Below are 24,469 nucleotides of genomic sequence, written 5' to 3'. Positions count from 1 at the left end.
AAGTTTGGTGCCCAGCACCCTTAGATGGAAGGGACAGTCTTTGATCAGGAATCTACTGCCATAAATTTCAAACTGTGTAGGACATAAGCTGTGAATACTTAGTAGTGCTGGGAAAGGTTTGCTACACATTCTCAAAAGCACTAGTTGATTGCTTCACATGTTCTAGAGCTGCAGCCTGACTTTGTAAAACGTAAGTCCCAGGGACCAGACTAGGCTGAATAAACTGTTGCAAATGTGGTTTGTGTGCACACCAATTACCCCAACAAAAGATCCTAGCAACTATGCACTTAACTATATTTTACTGGTCATCCTCCCCAAAGTAGCCTGCCGCTGCTCTAAATTAGTCTGGAATGTTTAGCTGTGCAGTGCTGGGTTGCTATGGTTACCAGTTATTGTGCTAGAAACCATGGAACAAACCCAGTAACAGAAATTCTGGTTGGAGCAATGGGTGCATCCCATAAACTAGGAATAGCCACCATTGGGTCCCCCAGGCTCGCTCAAAGCCGCAGGGCCTGGGTTCATGTTTCTGGTGGTACCTCCATTGTGATTTCCCCCAGACACAACCTCATCTTGACTGTTTCTGTTCCTCTTTTCCTAAATACAAGAAGACCAGCTGCTTCTCTGGGATGGTGGGTGTGACTCATATTTCCTGTGACATGCTTTCCCTGTGGATAGATTTGGCTATTGCTTTGCTGCTGTTGCTGCTGCTGCTGTGCTTCCAACCAGCGTCAGTCTACATTTCATCCCTGTGTGGGTGTGAAGATAAGGAAGCTCGGAATATCATGAAGCACAGGAACTTTCACAGATCTGTGGGCCTCAAGCAGGGGCCACAGTACCACAGAACCCTGTCAGAATGGTTTCCATGCTCTCTCATTTGTACTCTGCCCTTCTTCCAAGGAGCTTGTGGCAGCTGACTTGGTGTCTCTCCATGTTTATCCCACGCTGAATGAACAAGTCAACCACTGTTATCTTGGTGGGTAAGATGCCATTTTATAGATAGCAAACAGAGGCAGAGTACTTGCACCAAAACCAGCTCTAATACACAGCAGCTTTGCAAAGTGATATTCCAGCACTTCTTCCTTTGAAACATATCCGCCAATTCATTTGAAAAGGGCAACGGAGGGGGAAGGGATATTCACCTGAGCTCTGTTCCTCCCCCCAGCTGCTGTTTGCCCTCTGAGAAGGGGGAACTGGTCAGGGAAATGGCTGAGGGGAGGGCTTAAGTGTGTGTCGTTGAAAAAAACAGTTGTGGAACTCAGTGGGAAGCAATGATTGGATTTAATTCAGCAGTGTATTAAAGGAAAGGGGCAGTGAGGCCAGGTAGAAAGGAAGTTGAAGGAGGTGGGAACAATGCCAGAGGGTGTGGGAGATGTGTCGAGATAGAAAATTAAGATAAATAGGGACAGTGGGAAAGGGTAGAAAAAGCATTTGTGTAAGTTTACTATCTTTTCTCCAGCACATGACAGAAGTTCCAGCAGTGGAAGTTTGGACGGGGGCCTCATGGAAAAACATTCACTTGAGTGATACTGCTAAAGGTGCAGAAGAGGTGCTTGTCTCTTCTACAAAAGGTGCAGGGGGCCACAAAGTAAGGGATGGGAGATGAAATAGCACTGAGGAAAATGTGCAAGGGATGGCTAGCGATGAGGTGTGGCTCTGAAGAATGTTTTCACTCTTTCTCCCCACCTCTGCACACAAGTGGACTGGAAATGCAAAAGAAATACTGCATTGAATGAAATTGAATGAATGAGAGCTTATACCTCTTGTAGCCAGAACACACCATTTCAGAAGTGCTACTACCAATGTTGTTCCTTTGAAAATCCTTGCACAAATGTGGCTCTCCCAGGATTGTTGAAACGCCTCCTATCGGTCTCCCCCACTCTGGCTCTTTCCTCTTCCCAGGCTGCAGATTGGAGGCTGCATGACCCAGAGCAAGCAGGGGTGTTTCCCACTCTTTTCTGCCTGGCTGACTCACTGCCTGGGTCCTCTGCCGGCAATAAAAAACGCCTCTGATTTACAGAGTTTCCTTTGCAGCTGACCAGGACGCAGAGCCGGCCACTAAGACAATGCAACAATGCCTCTTGTTTCTTCTGGGTGAGTGTTGCCCTCTGCACAGCCAACCCCAATTCCTGGATGCAACTCTGAATTATCTTGTGAACAGCTGGTCCTGCCAAGGAGCAGGGGGCTAAGAGTTTCCACATCAGAATTGTGGGGTTTGTTTATTGGGGACCAGGATGTCTGAGCAGGGAATGACTTCTACTTGAGAAGCATTGAAAAGAAGCCTACTCAGGTCAGTGCAATAGTGTCTGCAACACTGCAGCATAAATAGCATCTTTGCTTTCACAAAGCAGCTCTGCTTGCCCCCCCCCCACCACCACTTACTTGCACATTGGGAAATCTTTTCTCCATCTAAAATACATGTTGTACATTCATTTACCCTGCAATAGCCTGATCTGTATTGGTTTCTGAAGCAAGGGACTGTTAGTAAACTGACCGCACTAGTTTACTTTTTTAAAAAACCTGAAGAACGATGACTCTCATAACGGATCTGGTTACACTTGCATAGAAAAGCTGCAACTCAAGCCTGTTCTGAAACTTTTATTGTCCCCATTTACTGTGAGTGGAGGGATGGAAGAGAAGCAGTGTACTGATATGTTGTGTCCATTTACTAAAATCGAAGTTTGAAATCTGCAGAACACTTTTTTTTAAGACATTCCCAGTACAGTGGTACCTCGGGTTACATACGCTTCAGGTTACATACGCTTCAGGTTACAGACTCTGCTAACCCAGAAATAGTGCTTCAAGTTAAGAACTTTGCTTCAGGATGAGAACAGAAATCATGCTCCATTGGCGCGGCGGCAGCAGGAGACCCCATTAGCTAAAGTGGTGCTTCAGGTTAAGAACAGTTTCAGGTTAAGAACAGACCTCCGGAACGAATTAAGTACTTAACCCGAGGTACCACTGTATCTCCCTGAAAGACACGACAGGGACATGTTCCAGAAAGCAGAGAGGTAGCTTGACCATATTTAGAATAGATGTTGTTAATGGTATTTTATATTTTGTGAATTCTGTCCTCCCATAAGTCTCCCAGGGCAAAGTGGTAGGCTTGTGGCAGATCTGGTTCATCTAGTGGAAGACCAACACATTTGTCCCTTCCCTCAGCCCCCTTCCATGCTGTAACTTCTGGTGGGGGTGTAATAACATAAGTACTGAGCACCTCATCACTGCTGCGTTTCTAATTTAGGTCATTGTTTTGGGCAAGGGGAATACCAAAATGGAAAAAAGGGGCTGCTATAGCTCAGTCAGTTGAGCATGAGACTCTTAATCTCATGGCAGTGGCCTCAAGTCCCACATTGGGCAAAATATTCCTGCATTGCAGGGAGTTGGAATAGATGACCTTCATGATCCCTCCTACAGGCAGGCAGTTCAGACCTCTGGCAATAGGGGTCTGCCTTTATTCTGGCATGTGGCCCCTAACAGATTATCCCACCCCTTGACAGAAGAAAGACTCCCCACCGCTGACCCATAACTGTGCTCTGAACATGTGAATAACATCCAAAATCCTTCCCTATAGCCTTTGTAAGTTAAGAGTACAAAAGGCTGATAAAAGAGTAGTAGGAGTTAAAGAAGCTGGTGTAATGCTCTAGGTATTTTAAAGAGTATTGGTGAACAGCTGCTTGTGATTGACAGGAGCATTCCAAGGCGGTTGGAGTCTGTTGGAATCAGAGTCCATTGGAGAAGGCCATTGGGCTACCATATTTATTTGCCACCAGTAGTTGCCTCTATCCGCTCCCTCTGGAGGAAGGAAGGAGCCTGGGACTGGGACCCATAAACACCTCAGCACATCCCTAATATTGAGAGCCAATCTTGTCTTTTTTGAAAAACAGGAGTTAAATAAAGTGTGGAATAGTATCAGCAGTGGTTAGGAGACTCAGGAAAGAAAAGTTAGTGAGATTAGGGTGAGGACAGGGATGGAAGATGCAGAAATAGACTTTTCAGTTGTGGATAGGTTCAGAGTTTGCTCTTATTTTATAGGAAGAAGTCCCAGGTGGTACTGGTTAATACACACCTTTTTATTTGTTTAACCCTCCAAATATTATTTTCTGGCTTTGGCTCTCCCATGGGCATGAAAATGTCTACCTAGGTCCATCTCTGCCAGGGCTTGGCAGCCTGTTGTGATCTTGAGAACACAGCCCAGAATGTTTACACCGGTAGAACTAACCTTCCACTTGAGCTTAATCTCATTTGAAACCTCTTGCCTTGTTTTTGCAGTTGCCTTCCTGAGACTTCATGCCACAGGTAAAACGGAAAGGAATCTCTGTCTCTTTCCCCTTTGCTTCCTCCAGTGACCTCCAGGTTGGGAAGATAGGAAGCTTAGCTGCCTTACACAGAGTCAGATAATTGCTCAGTCTAGCTTAGTATTGCCTAACACTGACTGGCAGCTGCTTTCCGGGGCTTCAAGGAGGAGTCTCTCCCAGAACTATTTGGAGATGTCAGGGATTGATCCTGGGACCTTCTGCATGCAAGACAGATTTCCTACCACTGAGCTACGGCCTTTCTCCACAGCCTGAGATGCTATCATCATTCCTTCTATTTTCAATGTTCAGGCCGGAGTGCATGTGCTGTGCAGGCTAAACAACACCATCCGTGCACTAGATGAACATTTCAGAAGGCTTGCAGAAGTAAAAAAAAACACACCCTCAAAACCCTTAGAAAACAATAACCTAGAAAACTGCATGGGAAGGGGAACTGAATGGAATACGCAGGTAGAGGGCATGGCTGACTGACTGGCACTGTGAACAGGAGAACTCCACACTGCAGCATTTTGTTGCAGGTCCCCTGTGTCCTGCATAATTAGATGTAGAATAGGCTGACAATTTATTACATGCTGTGCTCCCCATCATTTTCCAAGGGGAAAACTTCTGTTATTTTTCATTAGTGTGCAAATGAGAATAGCATGTTTACAAACACTATTTATTTGATCTTGCTATAGTTCTGGCCTTCGGGGAGATGGCCTTAAGAGCCAAGGGCATTGTTTAGGAAAGGTGAAAACTGATTTGATAATCAGATCAAGAGAGGAGATGTCAGGATGGGGATGTGGGATATCAAATTTCAGAACTGCCTACTTAAGTGGGAGAAAGAGATAAGACAGGTCTCTCCTTGACTTTGATTATTTCTCCTCCTGGCAGGTTCCTTTCCAGTGCGTCTGTCTGGAGGCCCAAGCCTCTGTGCAGGACGGGTGGAACTGTTCCACCAGGGTGAATGGGGGACAGTGTGTGATGACGGTTGGGATTTGCAGGACGCAGCTGTGGTATGTCGAGAGCTAGACTGTGGGGCTGCCCTTTCAGCACCCCATGGGGCCTGGTTTGGTGAAGGACCTGGGCCCATCTGGCTGAATGAGGTGCGCTGCATGGGCACTGAGGAATACCTGCACTCCTGCCCCCATATTGGGTTTCGCAAGCATGTCTGCACCCATGAGGAGGATGCCAGTGCCATATGCTCAGGTAGGACTCTTGTGATTCAGAAATTTCATCAGATGAACTCTGATGAAAGCTGACTTTCCCACAGAGTTGATTGCTTCAAGCAAACTGGTTGTTGTCGCACAGACACATCTCTGTACAGTCCGATTTAAAGCATCCAACAAGAGGATGTTTAAAGATAAATTCAGCACTTGAATTATTGGAAGACATGTTTGTATAAAGTTACATTTGGCTAAACTTGTGGGAGTCGGGGTGAGGCTTGCAAATTCATTAAATGGCCCCTGCCTTTCCTCTGTATAATTCATACTGCTCTGCTTAGTTAAAAAGGCCTACCTGCGAACTCCCTTTAACAGAAAGCTCTGCCGTCTCACCTTTTGACAGTATGGGGGAATGTATCCAGCCAACTCTTTAAAATTAAGGCTGCTTGTTGCGATTGGGTCCAAGCATAGAGCTGGAGGCAAGTTTAGGTGTTTAATAACTATTGTTCTATCCCTGAGGAAAAGGGACCTAAGTGTTTTGTAGCATACTGGACCAACCAGCACGTTCATTTCTCTCATCTCCCTTGGCAGCTCAGCGCTTTGCTCCTCTTACTGCCTTCCCCCCTCAACCGGCATTCAGATGGGGCAACATGAAAGCAGTAACGACAGCAAGACCACTCATATCTTCTGCACCTGCTGAGGGTGAGTGTGCAGGCATACCTGAAGTGCACCACTTTCATCGTTTAGCTGAACAATATCCATCTCTAAAGTAGGGTTAAAAGAGATTGTGGGGATGGGTTCTGGGGACCCATTTATTAAATCTTTTGCCATATATTTGCATGGTGGCAGTGCTCCTGTTGTGACGCACCTTGGATCAGGTTGCAACCCACTAGTGGGTCCAGTCCCACCAGTTGAAAACCAGTGATCTAAGAAGATCAAGCTTGCTTCCTTTTTCTAGCCCAGCTTTAACTTAGCCTGAGAGCTTCTTCTGCTACATTTTTATGAATTTGTTAAGGCACAGGAGCTGTTTGATTCGGGCACAGGAGCAAAGTGGCAACCATACCATTTTTTTTTATTCTATTATTGTGCCAAGTAATCATGGAGAAAAGGGAGAGAAAAAATGTAGTACGGAAGAAGGAAAAGTCTGTTGGTTTCACAAGACACTTTCTATACTGAATAAAAAGCCATTATTTAGCTCAGAGGTGGAGAACCTTTTTCAGTCCACGGACCACATTTGCTCATGGGAAACCTTCCAGGGGCCACATACCAGTAGTGAGTGGGGTCAGGGGCAAAACTGGGCGCTTAACATTGTACTGGGCACTTAGCATTGTACATTCCAGACATGAAAACTCAGAAAGTCCGCCCCCCCACTCACATCTCCATCCAGGTCAATTCAAGATATTATACTTAGGGAAAAGCAATCAAGGGTGTAAAGCAGAACCAGAGAAGGGTAGGTCATAGCCTAGGAAAAGTTCTAGGGGCCCAAGGTGTCCCTTTCCTGCTTTAGTTGCACAATAGTTGTGGGCTTTCATCTAGAAATAAAATGAACAGTGGCATTCAGATCGTGGCTTGGGCTGGAGACAGTTCAGTTCCACTTGCCTTAAGGTTAGTGGGGTTCAGCATTTGCTTTAGTGCCCAATCAGAAATTTGGACTAATTTTCCTTGAAAAATCAGTTAGGCTGTAAGATGGGAGAACCCCATGCCCCACTTTTGGGCTCTCCAGGTGCTATAGCTTCTCTTAATCTCCTCTCCCCCTTTCCCCCTCCAGGGACCCCTGCTCTACGTCTCGTGGGTGGCAGAAGCCGCTGTTCTGGCCGACTGGAGGTGTTTCATGAAGGGGAATGGGGCACAGTATGTGATGACATGTGGGACCTTCTGGATGTTGCTGTGGTCTGCCGGGAGCTGGACTGTGGGGAGGCGCTGGCAGCACCAGGCGGTGCCTTCTTTGGTGAGGGGAGCAGTGTCATCTGGCTAGATGATGTACAGTGCCATGGAGACGAGTCAATGTTGTCGGAGTGCCATACCAGCCTTTGGGGGACAACCAACTGCCGACACAGTGAAGATGCTGGGGCTGTGTGTTCTGGTGAGAGAATTGTAGCATTATTTACACTTAATCATTCAGACTTCTGAGGAAATTCTGAGAATTCTAGTTTTGTGAGGATTCCAGAGGCTAGGAATCTCAATCATCCATCCCTTAGCATCCATCCCAACAGCAATTTCTAGGATCAGTTGGATGAAGCCATGAGTTATAAAGCTGGTGAAAGATATGAGTTATAAAGCTGGTGTAGATATATCATTGGTATACAGTGGTACCTCTGGTTACAAACTTAATTCATTCCAGAGGTCCGTTCTTAAGCCGAAACCACTCATAACATTTGGCACACTTTCGCTAATGGCGCCTCCCACTGCTGCTGCGCTCCCGGCGCACAACTTTCGCTCACATCCCGGGGCAAAGTTCACAACCGGAAGCATCTACTTCCGGGTTAGCGGAGCTCGTAACCCGAAGCGTTCACAAGGAGGACGGTACACAACACGGGGTTCCACTGTACTCTGGCCATGGAAAGGTAGCATTGGTCTTACTGTGAAAATTATTTCTCATTTGGTGTGTGGATGTCTCCAAGTGAGATGTGTTTCTCCTGTTGCTCGTTAAGGCAGAAAACCATGTTGTATGCTCTCTCTTCCTGTTGAAGCCTCAGTTCCATGGCTGAGCTAAATTCTCTCTCTCTCTCTCTCTCTCTCTCTCTCTCTCTCTCACACACACACACACACACACACACACACACACACACACACGTGTATGTATAAGATTATAGAAGAGTATGGGCTCTGGTAATACTGGATGTCAGGACTACAAGTTAGCTAGCAATATAAGAAACAGTGTGAAATAACCACTATTAGGATGTGACCTGTGCAACAACTTTCACAGTAAGACCAATACTACCTTTTTCTTTAAGTACTGGATATCTCACAGTGGGGTGTACTGAAGCTAATGATACATTGGATGGGAAATTAAGTGTCTTCTGCCATGGCTATTACATTCTTGTCTCAAGCTGCTCATACTTCTTGGACACTTTTTGTTATCTTGACCACAGGCTGTCAGTAAGTGGTCAGAGACTATAGTCCTATAACACCGGTGATCAGGTATGTGTTGATCCCAGAGTGTTCTTCCACACTCAGGTCATGCTTGCACTATAGACTGAGCGCTGCTTCTTATAATTCTGAGATTAGGAATCTCAGGCTTGGTCATGTGTCTTCAGCCAGTTTTGATTTGCAGTATTGGAATTCCAGACTTCATCAGGAATACTGAGGCTTCAACAGGAAGACAGAGTTGAGAAATTCCTCTGAAGCAAATGGTTTTCTGCCTTCCCAAGCAACAGGAGCAACCCAACCCACTCAAAGACATCCAGCACCCAAGGGAGAAGCTAATGATTATACCAGTATTAATTTTGCTCTAAATTATTGTGCGGGGCTATGGTTGCACTGAAGCTTCCTTTGTATGTGCTGTGTCTATGTCACATGGTGTATCATCTCCTCACAGGTGAGATGCCCCTGGCCATGGTAGAAGAGCATGTGGCCATGCTCACAAGGACCTTGGCACCCCAGAGGCGCCGGTATATAGCCCCTAAAAGAATTCCCCGTCCTACTCAGCCTACAGGGAACCAAGAAACAACTGTAGCTAATGAAGCGTTACAAATAGAGAAGAGCCAAAAGGAAACAGTGCCAGATGGTGAGTAGCAGAGAGAGGTAGGTGTTTATGTCCATCATTGACTCCCAGGCAATTTGCACAGGTGCTGTTTCTTGTTTGGAATGGGGGTGCCAATATAATTAACAACTATGAAAACACAATCTAAGTGACACAAGATATTACATGACAACAGATTTTGCATCTTTGCTTCAACAAACCCCTTAAAAAAGGGAGCAGAGATTGAGTCACTGGTTGAACTTCAAATGAAGAATTATGAAACAAAATTCAGTTGTGACATCTCAGTGCTCAAGGAAGTTATCACATTATACAGCATGTTTTACTTGTTTTATGGCCCCCTTGAAAACATGAGTGAAGGTCAAGTTAAAACATAGGGCCCCTCCATTCCCCCACCTGCTGCTACCTAAGCAAACAGGTACGACTCCACTTTCATTTGAGTAAATGACAAAATTTGGGGAGATCCAATCATGGATCTTCCACATGGCATCTAGTTTTGTCTTGAACTGCTTTCAGGGGTCATGGGCTGCATAGTCATGGTATCTGGATTCCTTGCAATGATACTGTGTTTAGATTTTTATTATTTGTGCTTTAATTTGTTTTAGTGTTTATACTGTGGCTGTAAGTTGCTTTGGGTCACTTTTGTGAGAAAAGCGATATCATCATTATAAAAAATAGAGGCCTTTGGGATTCACTAGAATGAACTGAGAACCTCAAAGGGAAGGACCATGGTTTACAAGTGAGAGATCTGTGATGCAAGGACTTTTAACTCCTCTTATCCTATAAACATTTCCTCTTCATATGCTTTTAAACTCAGGCCAGTGGCAGGTGCGGCTGCAAGGAGGCCCTGGATCCTGTGCTGGACGGGTAGAGGTTCTGTATCAAGATTACTGGGGCACGGTATGCGATGATGGCTGGGATCTGGTGGATGCGGCAGTGGTGTGCCGCGAGTTGGGCTGTGGGGCCCCTCTTCTCAGCCCTGGTAATGCAAGATATGGGCCAGGATCTGGACCTATCTGGTTGGATGATGTCAACTGCACTGGGGCAGAGTTCACTCTACAGAACTGCCGCTCCCAGCCATGGGGGACGCATAACTGCAATCATCATGAAGATGCTTCAGTCATCTGCACAGGTAGGGAACAACTCAATTTACCAGCTGATTCCCAGTCATGTTCAGTGAGTCCATTTGCCTGGTTCCAAAACATTATGAGATATGCCATATTTAGGAGAGAGAACCCTGAACTTGTGAATAAGCCAATAATAGAAAATTCAATGTCCTTGGGGGGAAAGCAGTAACAATTTCAAATGGGCTAAACCCAGTTTCATTCTGGAGACTCCAGTAAGCACCTTATTCTGGGTATGTATATACAGTACTAAAGACTTATATTGGTTTTAGGTAAAGGTAAAGGGACCCCTGACCATTAGGTCCAGTCATGACAGACTTTGGGGTTGCGGTGCTCATCTCGCTTTATTGGCCAAGGGAGCCAGCGTACAGCTTTTGGGTCATGTGGGCAGCATGACTAAGCCACTTCTGGCGAACCAGAGCAGCACACGGAAATGCCGTTTACCTTCCCTCTGGAGCGGTACCTATTTATCTACTTGCACTTTGATGTGCTTTTGAACTGCTAGGTTGGCAGGAGTATATTGGTTTTATGGCAGCTTAATTGCTATGGCTTTCCATCTTGGGAATCTATTTAGGTGAGGGTGCTGAGAATTCTCCCTGCACTGCTATAATTCCCCGCCAAGAAGAAACAACTGTTAAAGTAATTTTAGTCTGTGATGTAGGAACACCTTCTGTATTTTCAGGCAGGTGGAAGAGTCTGTCATTGCCAAACTCATCAAGCAATTCAAAGATAGCTGCACCTGCTACAACCATTAATCCAGGGCAAAGCGTCTTGAATGTGGCTGAGACCAGCCCAACTACTCAGGAGTTTTCAGCCAGCTGGGAGCTAGAGTTCCCTGAAGCACCAATCCTAACCACACAAACTGTGGAGCTCGAACTGGAAAAGGAGCAAAAGCAAGCGAGCCCCTTCAACAGAATTGAAACAACCACTAATACAGAAGCTCTGCAGCACATCCAAGAGGTGGAGTCAAGCAGCACTCCAAAGATAGAACCATCCTCACAGGAAACGGGACAAGAGACCATTTATGCCTCAGTTGAATCTCTGCCAACCTCAGCCACACTGGATCTGGTATCTGAAAGAGAAACAGAGACAATAAGCCTGTGGAATATAGATAAAGCAACACTTAATCTAGAGATCCTGCAGCACGTTCAGGGGACAGAGTCAACCAGCACCCCCAATACAAGGCCACAAACACATGGATTGGGACAAACCTCCACCCCCTCCACAGCTGAGTTTCAGCCAACCTTAGCCATGCAGGAACTGGAATCTGAGGAAGAAACAGCGACAACAAGAACAGGAACAGGACTGCCCATAGTTGAACCAGGCCTAACACTTGCAACAGAGGTAGTGCAGTCTAAGCAATGGGACATTGCATTTAAAGTGCCCTCAGTACAGAAGGTAGAACTTACCAATCCCACAGCTACAGATCAGCCTACCACTTCCACTTCAGTTCAGGAACCTGAAAGAGTGAATGTAATTGATAATGTAGTAAAGGAGCTGTTCCTGTTCTCAAATGTCTTGAAGGTTGCAAGAGAGATGGAATTGTCGGCAGCCACACAGAATGCACCATCTGTAAACCACATGGAATCCATAAACCACAAATCTTCACATTCTGAAGAGAACACAGATCAGAAGCAACAAGAGGAATCACACACATATTCCCATACCATGGGGCCCACAGGTGAGTAGCTGCCTCAGTGTCAGCTCCAGGATTTTGAGGGGCCTCAGGTAAAGTATCTGCATTCGGGCCCGTCAAATAGTGTGGGCAGTGGTTGTTCCTCATCATTCTCACCACCAGAGGGAGAGAGCAGGAAAGTAAACTGGTTCACCTGCCTGTCTTTTCCCTCTGAAGCAAAATCTCAGAGGAGATTGACAAGAATGTCAGTTGGCAGATGGGTGGCTGGCAGCAGATTCATCTTTTTCCCCTCCTTTGCCATCAACCTGTTTGCCTGGCAAAGGCTGCGTACACATAGTACATTTAATGCACACACATTCTCCTCCAAGAATATTGGGAACTGTAGCTTTGTAAGGGTAAATTACAATTCTCGGGATTCTAAAGGAGGGGGGAGATGATAGCATATTTTAAATGTGTGATGTGTATGCAAACTAATAGAAAAGGCAGGTGAATTGCCTGGAAGAGGAGGAGGAACAGAAAATGTGTCAGTTCTGCTCAATGGTCAATTGTTCACTTACTCTGTATTTTCTCCCCTCCCAAGAGGGGAAAGGTGAGCAGGCTGCTGCTGCTATGTAGCATTTCTCCCTCTGCACCCCTCCTTGCAGTGACAGCAACTGTAGAGACTCTGTTAGCTGCCTGTGGTGGGCTCCTGCCTGAGCATGGATGCTGGTAGACACCCAACCACACGAACTACTTATATTATGCCTGAACTGCTTATTAGGCAGGAACATACCTTCCCCTTTAGCTCTCTCAGTTGGTGCGGGTTAAAGGTGAGCCCCAGCTCTCTGTGAATGAAGAATGCCTTGTATAATTTCCTTCAGAAACCTATGCAATTGCCAGACATTTTGGCAGGCACGTTGATGGAGAAAGGGCCTGAGATAGCCTCAGCTACCCTCCTAAGATCAAGCATACCCTGCTCTCTCTCTTTTTTGGGGGGGGGTATTTAACTCTGCTGCTCTCATTTAATGTTACCACATTCTCCCTCTCCATTTGCACCAGAGCCTACCATTGCTCCCATTGTCTTGACCTCTTTGGCTGAAACAGATGTTCACGATACGACTGTTCTGCTCCAAAGTACAGTGTCACATACAGTTTCTGTGGATGAGCTGCTTGAAGATAGTATGGTGAGCTCAGGAAACACAGAAAGAGGAGCTGGTAAGTATCAGAGACAAAGCTTCACTGCTGAGGCTAGGAAAAGGGTCTTACTTGGAAGGCCTCTTCCCAAACCGCAAAGCATCATTTACAATTTCCCCACCTTCTGTAGCTGTCAAAAGTTCAGAATTGGGTCTCACTTACCTCACTGGCCATGTTTAAGTCCAGTAGTCAGGGATGGAATTTCATCCTGGACAAAGTGAGTTTTCACAGAAGAATTTCCTCCTTTTATATACCTTTGGCTATGCTTATTGATCATAGTCACAAGCTATGGCCATTGTGTTTTTGTAGTTTACGAGCAAACACACCACCTAGGGTCTACTCCTTACTGGCTACTGGGGTGATGGTGTCAAGGCACAATACAGTAATTGGTTATTTTCTGTCTCTCTGAATACATAGGTACCACCTCCGCACCAGTCTTGATTGAAGCACCAGGTCCAAACACCACTTTGCCTGAATCTGTCACCCACACTGCTACAGTTAGCGAGTCATCCTCGGACTGGCCTTTTAGCCAAGACTCAAGGGGAAAGGATCAAGGCTGTTGCTGTTCACCACCTGGCCTGGAAAACTTGGTCCATGCAATGACAGGTCTCCGTGGGGAACTAGGCTCCCTTTCTACTGCCATTCAACATCAGGGCTCTCAACTAGAGGCTCTTGCCCGCAGTCTGGCTGAGCTGGCAGTTTCTGTGAACCATCTTGTGGTGGTGCTGCCTACCTTACTGCAGCCAGCAGCTGCCCAGTCCTTCTCAGCTCAAAATACGCAGGATGAAGGCCAAATGCATAACCAGCTGCCCTTAAAATGAAAATAGGACTTTCTATAAGGAAAGGAAGTTGCCTCTCAAGCCAACTAAAGTCAAACTTCTGCTATGAGGTGAGCCCACCTCCCATGAAATCCCATTAAATATGCCATAAGCAGAGGTCATACATGCTACAAAAAGGTACTATAGGAGACCTCCACCCCAATGGTTATGGGATTTTGGTTGATCTATTTATAAGCAGTTAACTAGAAAAATGTGCTGAGAATGGTAAAATTGGGAAACATTGCACAGTTCACAGGAGGATGCATGATCTGAAATCCAGAAGTTAAATGGATTTGTAGATTTTTTTGAAAAATGAACAAGATATAGCAATTTCAAAGGTAAAAATGCAGAACCAATTATGATTGGGTACTAGATTGATTGGGTACTAGATTGCGCTAAGAAAAATGTTCAAATAAGTGTTTGTATAATTGCTTACATTGATGTGTAGTGGGCTGATCAGTATTATCTTCTAAAATATTTTGGATTTTAACATAAGCCTTCATGAATACTCCATTCATTTGTTTGTGTAGGCTGGTCATTGAACCTTTCTATGTAATAAACTGTTGAATTTTGTGTGGTCATTCCTGTGCAAAATGGGAGAAATGAGTAGAAAAGGCTGGAAAGGGCAGGAGCTAAGCACTAGGTGTCTTCTTTTTGGTAATACTATATATCCACTGTCTCAGAAGTAAATTCCTGAAATGACCACGAGATGTCATCACAATGTCATATAGACACAACCCAAGAACCATAACTGAAATCCCTTCCATAGTTGAAAATCCTCTTCCCCCAGTCAATTTGATCAGTTAAACCTACACCTAATAAAACTACTACAATAGTGTCAGATGTCACTTAGAGGGATGATTTCAGGAGAGAAGCTGACACCTTCACTAATGTCTGAATCTGTTGGACAAAACTCTGCAATAATAAACAATTAAATTATAACCATTATGCTTACTTTGGTAAAAATAAAATAAAAATATGTATCCAATATATTAGAATTAGGAGTTTTGCTGGTGATGTCAGTAAGGATGATAAATGGTATTGTTATCATAAATAAACAAAATGTCACACTTGCCACATGCCATGATGTTCGTATGGCCTCTGGGTCAGGGACCTAATCTCTCCCCCCCCCCTTTTATGCTACTTAATAAAGCCCCATGCATTTTAATGGAGAAAGTATTAAGAATTTAAATTTTAACAGAGAAGGGTGACCAAGATGATCAAGGATCTGGAAGCCAAGCCTTATGAGGAACAGTTGAAGGAGCTGGGTATGTTTATCCTGGAACAGAGAAGACTTAGAAGAGATATGATAGCCATCTTCAAATATCTAAAGGGCTGTCACATGGAAGATGGAGCAAGTTTGTTTTCTCCTGCTCTGGAGGGTAGGACACAAACCAATGGCTTCAAGTTACAAGAAAGGCGATTCCAACTAAACATCAGGAAGAACTTTCTGACAGTAAGAGCAGTGAAACAGGCTCCCTTGGGAGCTTGTGGACTCAGCTTCATTGGAGGTTTTTAAGCAGCGATTGGATGACCATCTGTCATCATGGATATTTTAGCTGAGATTTCTGCATTTCAGGGGGTTGAACTAGATTACCCTTGGGGTCCCTTCAAAATTTACAGTTCTATGCTTCTATGATTGTAACAGATTAAAATAAGCTTCCTTCATCCAGAGGCAATTATTACCGATTTCTAGAAGCTGGAGACTTTTCCAGGTGACATTTAGCTTACTGCTGTTGAAGGTCTGCTAGACATTTAGTCTGTTCTAACAAAGGAGGGTGGTATCTTCTTGGAGGCGTTGCTTTTGCCGCTTGCTCCAATAAGCAGGGCTTATGCAAATTAGCTGTAGAATCTTAGTCCCTATGAGTTGGAGGAAAACTGTCTTTTCCTAGTTCCAGCCTTCTCAGTGGTCTGAGACCATTTTTGCACCATTGTCTTTTTGTGGCGCATAGGTGCCAATTGTAGGCAAAAAATGGTGCTTGTCCACACTTCCACTTGTCCTAAGGCTGGACAGCATGGGCCAATGCACTTTTGCCTTTGTTCCCCAACTTCCCCCCAGAAAACCCGCTCTTTAGTACTAAAGCAGAGCAAACTGGCGTTTGCTCCAACTCAGCTGTAAAGATTGGGCTTTCCTGGGGGGAAGTGGTGGGACAAGTGCAAGTCTGGATGAGCCCTGAATCTACTGCCCACAATAGTTGCTTCACAGCAAAGTCAGATAGCAAGACAGTTTATTCATTCTCCAAGGCCTTAAAGGTGTTTGTGTCAATGTATTCCATCTGTGTATTCTATGTATTGCATTTTTTCAGTGTCATTCACACAGTGTATCCTGATCTGCGGATAGGGTCACATTACCCAACTGTGGACATACTGAAGCATTGTGCGGGCAGGGTTTGTTTTTTACATGTGTGGTGTAAAAAAACTACACCCTCTACTTCTGTTGGAGAGCTGCTTCTCTGTGGGTTGCTGGGAATGTCACACACATACGTTTAATTTTTGTTTTCTTGCTATTCTGTGAAAGTCTGGTATATTGGAAAACTTGCATCTCATTTATAAAACATATAAATTCCCCCCCCCCCCGACTGGTACACAAATACTTGCTTGAATGCCCACAAAAGTTGAGATTCTTGCATTGCAAGGTGTTGGAACTCGATGACCCTCAGGCTCCCTAGCTGAGAGGTAGCAATCGGAGTTCAGAATGAAGTTTGCTCTGGAGACTAGACAAGCCATATGATTTTTGCTCTAACCATGGTAACAGGATATGAACATCAGAGGGATGACATCACAATGTAGGCAACAATGCTAATGGCATCACAATAGCATAGGTGACATCAGAGTAGGCTACTGTTACAACCCCAAGGTTGCACTTTGCTACTAAGTCCGTCCTTTCAAGTTGTGACAAAAACCCAGGCAGGATCTCGATCAGGGTGGCCCAACTTTTGACAGCAAGTGGGCCACAAAAGTACTTCAACAAGGAACCTATGGGCCACACACTGCTTTGTTGTGGGTCTGTGAGGGGGGGGGTAGGGAAGCAAATCACACACCCAGCCCTTGTTCTGCCTCCCCAAAGCGGGCTATGCTATGCGAGGTACCAGGCTTTGGGAAGGAGATGTGAGGCTTTCGCAGGGTCTTAGAACCCTAGCATCTCCTTCCTAAAGCTGAGAAACTAGGCTTTGGGAAGGTTTCAATATGTTTGGTTAAGGTATGGCCAGGCAGAGGGCCTTCTTGGTAGTGGTGCCCACCCTGTGGAAAGCCCTCCCATTAGATGTCAAGGAAATAAACAACTATCTGACTTTTAGAAGACATCAGAAGGCAGCCCTGTTTAGGGAATTTTTTAGTGAAGTTTTTAATGTTTGATGTTTTATTGCTTTTTATTGTTGTTGTTGTTGGGAGCCGCCCAGAGTGGCTGGAGAAACCCAGCCAGATGGGTGGGGTATAAATAATATTATTTCCAACCCCGCCCTTGTTCCTCAGTGGATCAGCATTGATATCAAGATTGCCTTACAGATTTTCCTTCAGGTTCTAGCTCTAACTGACTTAAATGTCTCATCTGTGCTGGGAATGCAAAAGGAATGGTGGGGTGGGGTGCCATGTTGGCTTTGAACACATCCCATTGACCCTCTACTGAGGACTCCGTCAGCTGCATTATATTTAGCACAGTGATTAGAGAATGAGAGGCGTGTCAGGTGCAGCTGCTGCCCAGGGATGGGAGGGAGAAGAGAGGTGCTAATTCATTCCGTCATGGGTTGGGAGTGGCAGCCCAGGTGCCACGAGAGACCCTGATAAGGACAGAGCTGCTGTTCAATGAGCTGGTGGCCCCATGGGGGCCTCGCACCTGACCCCATTATGTAAGCGCTCATTAGCAGCTAATCCCGCCACCTGTCCCAGCCTTGAGGGGACCAGGGGGGCATGTTGTGGCATGAAGTCCATGGCACTGCACACTCCAAGGACATGTGCCGCGGATAGGTTTGGTGTCCTAAGCACTGCTCCCAAAGGGGTCCTACATATGAAAAAATCCAAAGTAATGATTTACACTAATCTTCCTCTATATGTGGAAGTAATGGAAAGAGTTCTAGAATAGAGCATATTATTTTAAAAATAGATTTTCATGATTATTTTATATTTTCAGCTCCTTGGGGGCTTAAAATGTTAATTTTTGCTCATGTATTTTCTGTAAAGCACCATGTACACTGATGGTCCTTATTAATCATATTAATAATAATTGCAGGGTTTTTTTCCAGGAAAACCTAAGCCCTAACTAGGAATGACTGAATCTGCCAATCTCTGTTTCTCATTCTTCCAAACTTAATTTCAGTGACTCACATTTCCAAATTAGCTCATGGTTGTTGTTTTAAGTCCTTATGAAAATTCATAGCATTTTAGTGTGAATTTCTTCTAATATACATACATACACACACTTGCATGCATCTTTGTATACATTATTGCAAGGTGATTTTCCCTAATGTAATGCTTTTTTCTATGTTATTTTCACTAATATATGCATTTTTATGTACACTTTACCCTAGTCTATGCATTTTTGTACACATCACTTGGCTGGAGAGTTGAATTGCAAAATACAGAGAATTTCTAAGAGCAGCAATGTCCCTGTTCCTGTATTGTTTCACAAAGTGCAAATTAGGTTAAAGGTAACGGGACCCCTGACCATTAGGTCCAGATGCGGATGACTCTGGGGTTGCGGCACTCATCTCACTTTACTGGCTGAGGGGTACGGCATACAGCTTCCAGGTCATGTGGCCAGTATGGTGAACCAGAGCAGCGCACAGAAACGCCATTTATACCTTCCTGCCGAAGTGGTACCTATTTATCTACTTGTACTTTTGCGTGCTTTCAAACTGCTAGGTTGGCAAGAGCAGGGACCGAGCAATGGGAGCTCACCCTGTCATGGGGATTTGAACTGCTGACCTTCTGATTGGCAAGCCCTAGGCTCTGTGGTTTACACCTTGAATTTGCCTTAAAATGTGAATCAAATTTCTCCCCCACTCCTAACATAAAGGTAGCCAATGTGGTGCCCTCCAGATGTTTTGTACTATCACAGCTATCAACCCAGTCAGTGTAGCCAATGGTCAAGGACTTGATTCCACATCTGGAGGGTACCATGCCCTAACCCCTTTTATTTTAGAAACAAAGTCCTGTTGAGGAGTGTATTGGGTAGTTACTAAGCAGCTATCAAGTGCTTCCTCTCCCCTAGGACAAAACACCTCTCTTGAGCCAGTAATATGTCAGCAACAGCACTGTTCTCAGGGAAGAATACTGTAAGCACACAGGGTCTTCTGCAGACTCCATTGCACAGGCCACACTCAAGGCAAATCAGTCATAATTAAAGCATTTAGTGGCTATGTTCCAGCAGTACACATGAACTGAGTACAAAGCAGCAGCTGGTACATACAGTGAGAAAGCAAATGCCATTCCAATCAAATAGGTACAACTGGAAGCTATGAATGCCCTGCCCTCTGCTATCCCCAAGGGTAGCCCCCAAGCAACAGCTGCTTGGGCCTACGTCTGGAGTGTTGCTGAACGTCCTTCTGTCATCAGGCCTTCACTCAGCATGGCCACAGAGGGGGACTATTTACAGCCCAACACATCTATTTATACCGCTTTCCCCTCCACCCTCTTTGCTCTGTGCTGCCCCTTGGCCGTTTCATTCCTTCTCACAGCTCCTGGAGACGTCACTGGGAAGAATGTCGCTATCTCCTCTGCAATGGGACAGGGATGCCAACACCGGCTTCTGCGGTACCCAACAGGGGCCTCAGTGGTACCCACACAGGAAACCTTGGCCGTACAAGGCAAAGATTGCCTCTTTGCAGGCCCTGGTGAGAACAGAAAGCCAGCAAAATTGACAGGTTGGGCATACAGTTAATTAGTCATTTGCTACTCTGCTAGGGATTAAGAGCAACAATTGATTGACTTCAGGAATTCAGGCCCCAACCAAAGGATTAGGAATTGGGACATTCCCAGGAAATGGCAACATTTGCCTTGCATACTCATGTATCTTATTATCAGGGGAGGGATATATACCAATATAAATTTGGGGTGGGGGCAGGCCACGCATAATCTTTACATTTAGTGAAGTGTTAGGATTTGAGCAAACACAAATTCATGAGTTTAGCAAGGGCTGGGAAAAATACCAGCTTGCTTCCTCATGAGGCCAGCATGGCATTGGCTGGCTGGGGGTGGGTAGTTCATAGAATCATATAATTGTAGAGTTGGAAGGGACCCTGAGGATCATCTAGTGCAACTCATGAGGAAGCTAACCCACATTTAGTTGGATAAATGGATCTTTGCCACATGTGTCTACTCTGTTACGGTTTTAGACTTGCTTTATTTTATTTTTTTGCTGTATTTTGAGTTTTTCACTGTTTTAATCATCTTCTGTGTGGCTTGCCTTGAGATGCTTCTTTAGAAGATGATTAATAAATCAATGATGTTGGTATTTAAATTACGGAGGGGCAGGTCTGTAGGCATTTATAGCAATGCAAAAAGATCTTGTGAGATTGTTGGGAAAGTTGCCATTTATGTCATATGCATAAACTATTATTCTTAGTTAAAATGGGTTTAAATAAAAAAGAAGCAAACCAGTAGATCTGAAAGGTCAGGAGATGTATAAGATAAAATCTTGGTTTCCTTTGCAAACCTCAAATGTATAGTGGATAAACACAATGACTATTCAACCAAAGCAGCAATATTCTGTTAAAATCTTTTGCAATCCATTTGTCCCTCACAACCAGCTCCACTTTATCAATATGTAATGGTTTCTTCTGCCTCAGGTCCTAAATGAACCTGACTGATCTTGGGTGCTACACAGTGGTACCTCAGGTTACATACGCTTCAGGTTACATACACCTCAGGTTACAGACTCCGCTAACTCAGAAATAGTACCTCGGGTTAAGAACTTTGCTTCAGGATGAGAACAGAAATCGTGCTCCAGTGGCGTGGCAGCAGCGGGAGGCCCCATTAGCTAAAGTGGTGCTTCAGGTTAAGAACAGTTTCAGGTTAAGTATGGACCTCCGGAACGAATTAAGTACTTAACCTGAGGTACCACTGAATACCTTGCATTGCACTGGGGGATCCATTTCTCGTTCTGCCTACATTAGCAAAATGTATTGACAGCTAGGAATGCACACACCTAGGTTGTCATGCAAAACATGTGGTAAAATGCCCAGCTGAATTCACTTCATGTATTGTTTTAACTATCACTGGAAACAGGAGTCCGGACTGCAGAGTAAAGTCATCTATTTGTCTCTTTTGGGTACAATGTTATGTTAGAATGCCTACCTGTATCAGCCCTGCTGTTAGGTCAAGTGAGATGCTCGTCTCAGGAAGCTGACTTTGAGCATAATGGAAGAGATGGCAGATTTTGGGCTCTCACACTCCATTCTACAGCATTGTTGTGGCGCCCCCTGCAGCCAAACCGGTCATGCTACTCTAAAACCACCTCTGATAGAAGGGCAGAAAATTGTTACATTTTAATTTATTATTATTGCTATTATTATATTCCCAGGGACAGGCATTTGTGGGATTTTCTGCCTCAGGTGCCAGTTTAGGACACTATGCATCTTGACTTGACTGGAGATGGGTGCCATTTGTTGTTCCACCTCAGGCAGCAAAATGTCTTGGACCCGCCCTGATGCCCAGGTTGCTTTGTTTTTAACTCTGTAGTTGTCACAACACTGCAAGCCTCTTACATAAAAAAGGAGACTTGCCAGTGCCAGGCCGTTTGAGTGAGTCACTGAAGATGCTCCTCATGTTAGGTTTTTTTTAGGTTGATTATTGCCTGCGGTTTGATATTTTATTGCTGCACATGTTCCTACTAGTTTTACGGTTGAATCTATTTTTAAATATTAGATTTGTTCTTTATTTCTTATTTATGTGCACCTAGGCCTTTTTTGTGATGATTCTCACTGACACCGATTAGCAGCACCTCTGTTTTCTCTGTCCACGGCAGCCATTTTGAACTGGAACCCACAATGCTTTTACCAATATATGAATAACGGGACCTAATTTGTTTATTTATTACCGGAAAGAGCACTGTGTATACACCTACAGGGTTACTGGTTTTATTTCTAATATAACAAAGCAAGGCTTTTTTTAAAAAAGAAGAAGCCCAGAGAGGAATCTCACATGATCAGCAGGATTCCATGAGCCATACAGGTTCCCCACTGGCCAAGGCAGAACGAAGGGGAGGTAAGGGCAGCAACCCCCAACAAGTAGCTCACCTCCCCACCACTACCGGATACCTATGGTTACTTGAAGGAAAAGCATTTTCCACATGCAATTAATACATTAATAATAGATTAAAGCTGCAGACCTAAGCATTCTTAGTGAAGACTCAGCTCAAACCAATAGGACTTACTTCAGAGAATATGTTTAGGGTGGGCCTTGCAACTTGGCCCTGCCTGTGCCCCCATCATTTTTCCTCTTGCACCACCACTGCTCCATAGCTATTGATGCCACATCTTCTGCATGCTGAAAGGTTGCAGGAAATGACCTACATTCCTGCAATTTGTAGACAGGTTTTCCTTGCATGCTAGCTCATGTACACTCTACACATGCTCCAGAAGCCTCCTTTATTTGTATTAATGAATATTTGAAGGTTGAGCCACAGCAGTGGAAACACATTCTAGGACTCATGTAGAGTCTAGAGGAGACTGAGATGGAATCTACACACATGAAAATGCTTTTTTAAAAAAGTTTTGAAAAATACATTTGAGTTTTGCATAGTTCATTGTCACCGTCTAGGGTCACATTTGTATATTGCACTTTACAACACATTTAAAACGTATTTGCAGCAGTGTAGATGAGTCCTGAGAGGAGATCTGATAGACATCTTCAAATATCTAAAGCAGGGCAGTCCAACTATTCATACCAAATAGGCCACAAAAGTACTTCGAAACAGTACCCACGGGCTGCACACTATAGCTTTGCTCAGGAGGGGGAGGCAAGGTCAAAATTTGACACACACCCCTGCCACCCTCATGCTGTCTTCCCAAAGCTGGATAAGCAAGGCACCAGGATTTGGGAAGGAGGTGTAGCACCCTGCTTGTGGTTAACGCTTAGCTGGAATGAAATATTCAACGCAGCAATAGAGAAATTAAAATAATAATTTATTTGTCAGACAAATAAATGAGAGGCACAGTGGTATATGGTTACCAAGCTCTGGCCTGGCCTCCTGCCATTATGGCCAGCACTTATATTCCCTTAATCCAGCCCCCTTTGCTCCTCCTTTGGCTGCCTCTGTCCAATCAGCCTGGTTGGATTTCCTATTGGCTGATTGCTATAACCAATCCTAAAAGATACACCCATATCCTCCTGTCCTTATATGGAACACAAAGAGCTATATATTGTTACATCTATAAATGACAAATAAGTAGTAATATATCTTACATGTGTCTCAACAAGGAATCTTAATTACCAGCTCACCTCTTGCCCTCCTTGCCCTATTGCCTTCTAAAACAAATGGTTAATCTTAAATTTTTATTTTAAACATATGTCAAGGATCTTGAGTTTCACATCAACATTGAAAGATCTCCTTCATTTGAAGGTTTCTAAACAAATGCCTGACAGCTATATATCAGGACTGCTTGGATGGCGTCTTCCTGTCTGGCAGGGGGGCTAGGCTGGTGGCTGACTTAATTTCAGGATAAATACAACTCTTACAACTATATGAAATAAGAATCTAGCATTTCTTAAATCCTTTGCATAATTACATTTAAGCAAATATATTTAATACATAACATAGGTAGCCTTTTAAAAGGAATAAGGCCTTTGTAAAGTAGAAAAGGAACTCAGTAAAAAGCTGCTTCAAAAGAAGCCTCTTCAGTTTACACCCCCCCTTCAGCCAGCTGCTTTTCCCATTAGCTCTTCCCAACATTTATTGCCCTCTAACTCTCTCAGTTTAAGAAAGAAACAGCTTTAAAAAGACTTCCCAAAAATGCTCTCCCAAAAATGCTCTCTTTCTGCCAGCTAGATGCTTCTCCATTTGGTCTTGGCCTTTTAACCTTAGAAAGAAGATCTGGCTCATTTTACTGGGAGGCACATTGGTATTATTTTACTATTTACTCATTCCTAATTATGTTTATCTCTGCCTTTTTTATCTTCTGTAACATGTAGGGTCAGTGTCCTCACTCTCAGTTTGTAATTCCAGCTTTTACGACTTTGAGAATTGTTTTCTGCTATAAATCAAGGGGCCCCTTTGTCTAGGAGGAAAACATTGCCAAGGTTCTCTAAGCAGCTGTCTTCTGCCTGGCATGAAACTTTTGAAAATCTTTAAGCTCTCTCTTTAATATACAAGCCCTGATCAAACATTAATAAAAATGCAGGCTTATGCCTGATGCCTCATTGGGACTAGGCTCTGTCGAGGTCAAATGTTGCCAAGGGCTGCCCTGACCTAAGGGCTGTCACATGGAGGATGGAGCAAGCTGGTTTTCTCCTGCACCAGAAGCTAGGACTCAAACTAAAGGCTTCAAGTTACAAGAAGGGAGATTCCGACTAAACATCAAGAAGAACATTCTGACAGTAAGAGCTATTTAACAGTGGAACAGACTCCCA

The 24,469-nt window shown here is 44.4% G+C and overlaps 1 protein-coding gene across 7 annotated transcripts; it reads left to right on the top strand.

Moving 5' to 3' along the window:
* The first annotated feature begins 288 nt into the window (after window positions 1-288).
* LOC308570456 (uncharacterized protein) lies at window positions 289-14,479 on the top strand. 7 transcript variants are annotated; one of them, XM_081165288.1, is made up of 11 exons: window positions 289-629; window positions 2,032-2,091; window positions 4,270-4,296; window positions 5,187-5,501; window positions 6,047-6,157; window positions 7,224-7,538; window positions 8,994-9,182; window positions 9,973-10,287; window positions 10,962-11,960; window positions 12,954-13,109; window positions 13,506-14,479. In XM_081165288.1, the coding sequence occupies exons 2-11, from the start codon at window positions 2,064-2,066 to the stop codon at window positions 13,907-13,909; spliced, it is 2,859 nt and encodes a 952-aa protein (XP_081021414.1). In that variant the 5' UTR covers window positions 289-629; window positions 2,032-2,063; the 3' UTR covers window positions 13,910-14,479. The 7 variants fall into 7 exon arrangements, with proteins under 7 accessions (XP_081021414.1, XP_081021415.1, XP_081021417.1 ...); XM_081165289.1 differs by lacking the exon at window positions 289-629 and having other exon boundaries at window positions 1,152-2,091; XM_081165290.1 differs by lacking the exons at window positions 289-629; window positions 2,032-2,091 and adding an exon at window positions 2,305-2,647.
* Window positions 14,480-24,469: the final 9,990 nt, after the last annotated feature.

The sequence above is a fragment of the Podarcis bocagei genome (genome assembly GCF_964188305.1).
Source record: "Podarcis bocagei genome assembly, chromosome: 13".
In the NCBI taxonomy this organism is placed as follows: domain Eukaryota; kingdom Metazoa; phylum Chordata; class Lepidosauria; order Squamata; family Lacertidae; genus Podarcis; species Podarcis bocagei.
Note: the sequence above shows the minus strand (reverse complement) of the source record. Positions and strands in the feature narration are given on the sequence as shown.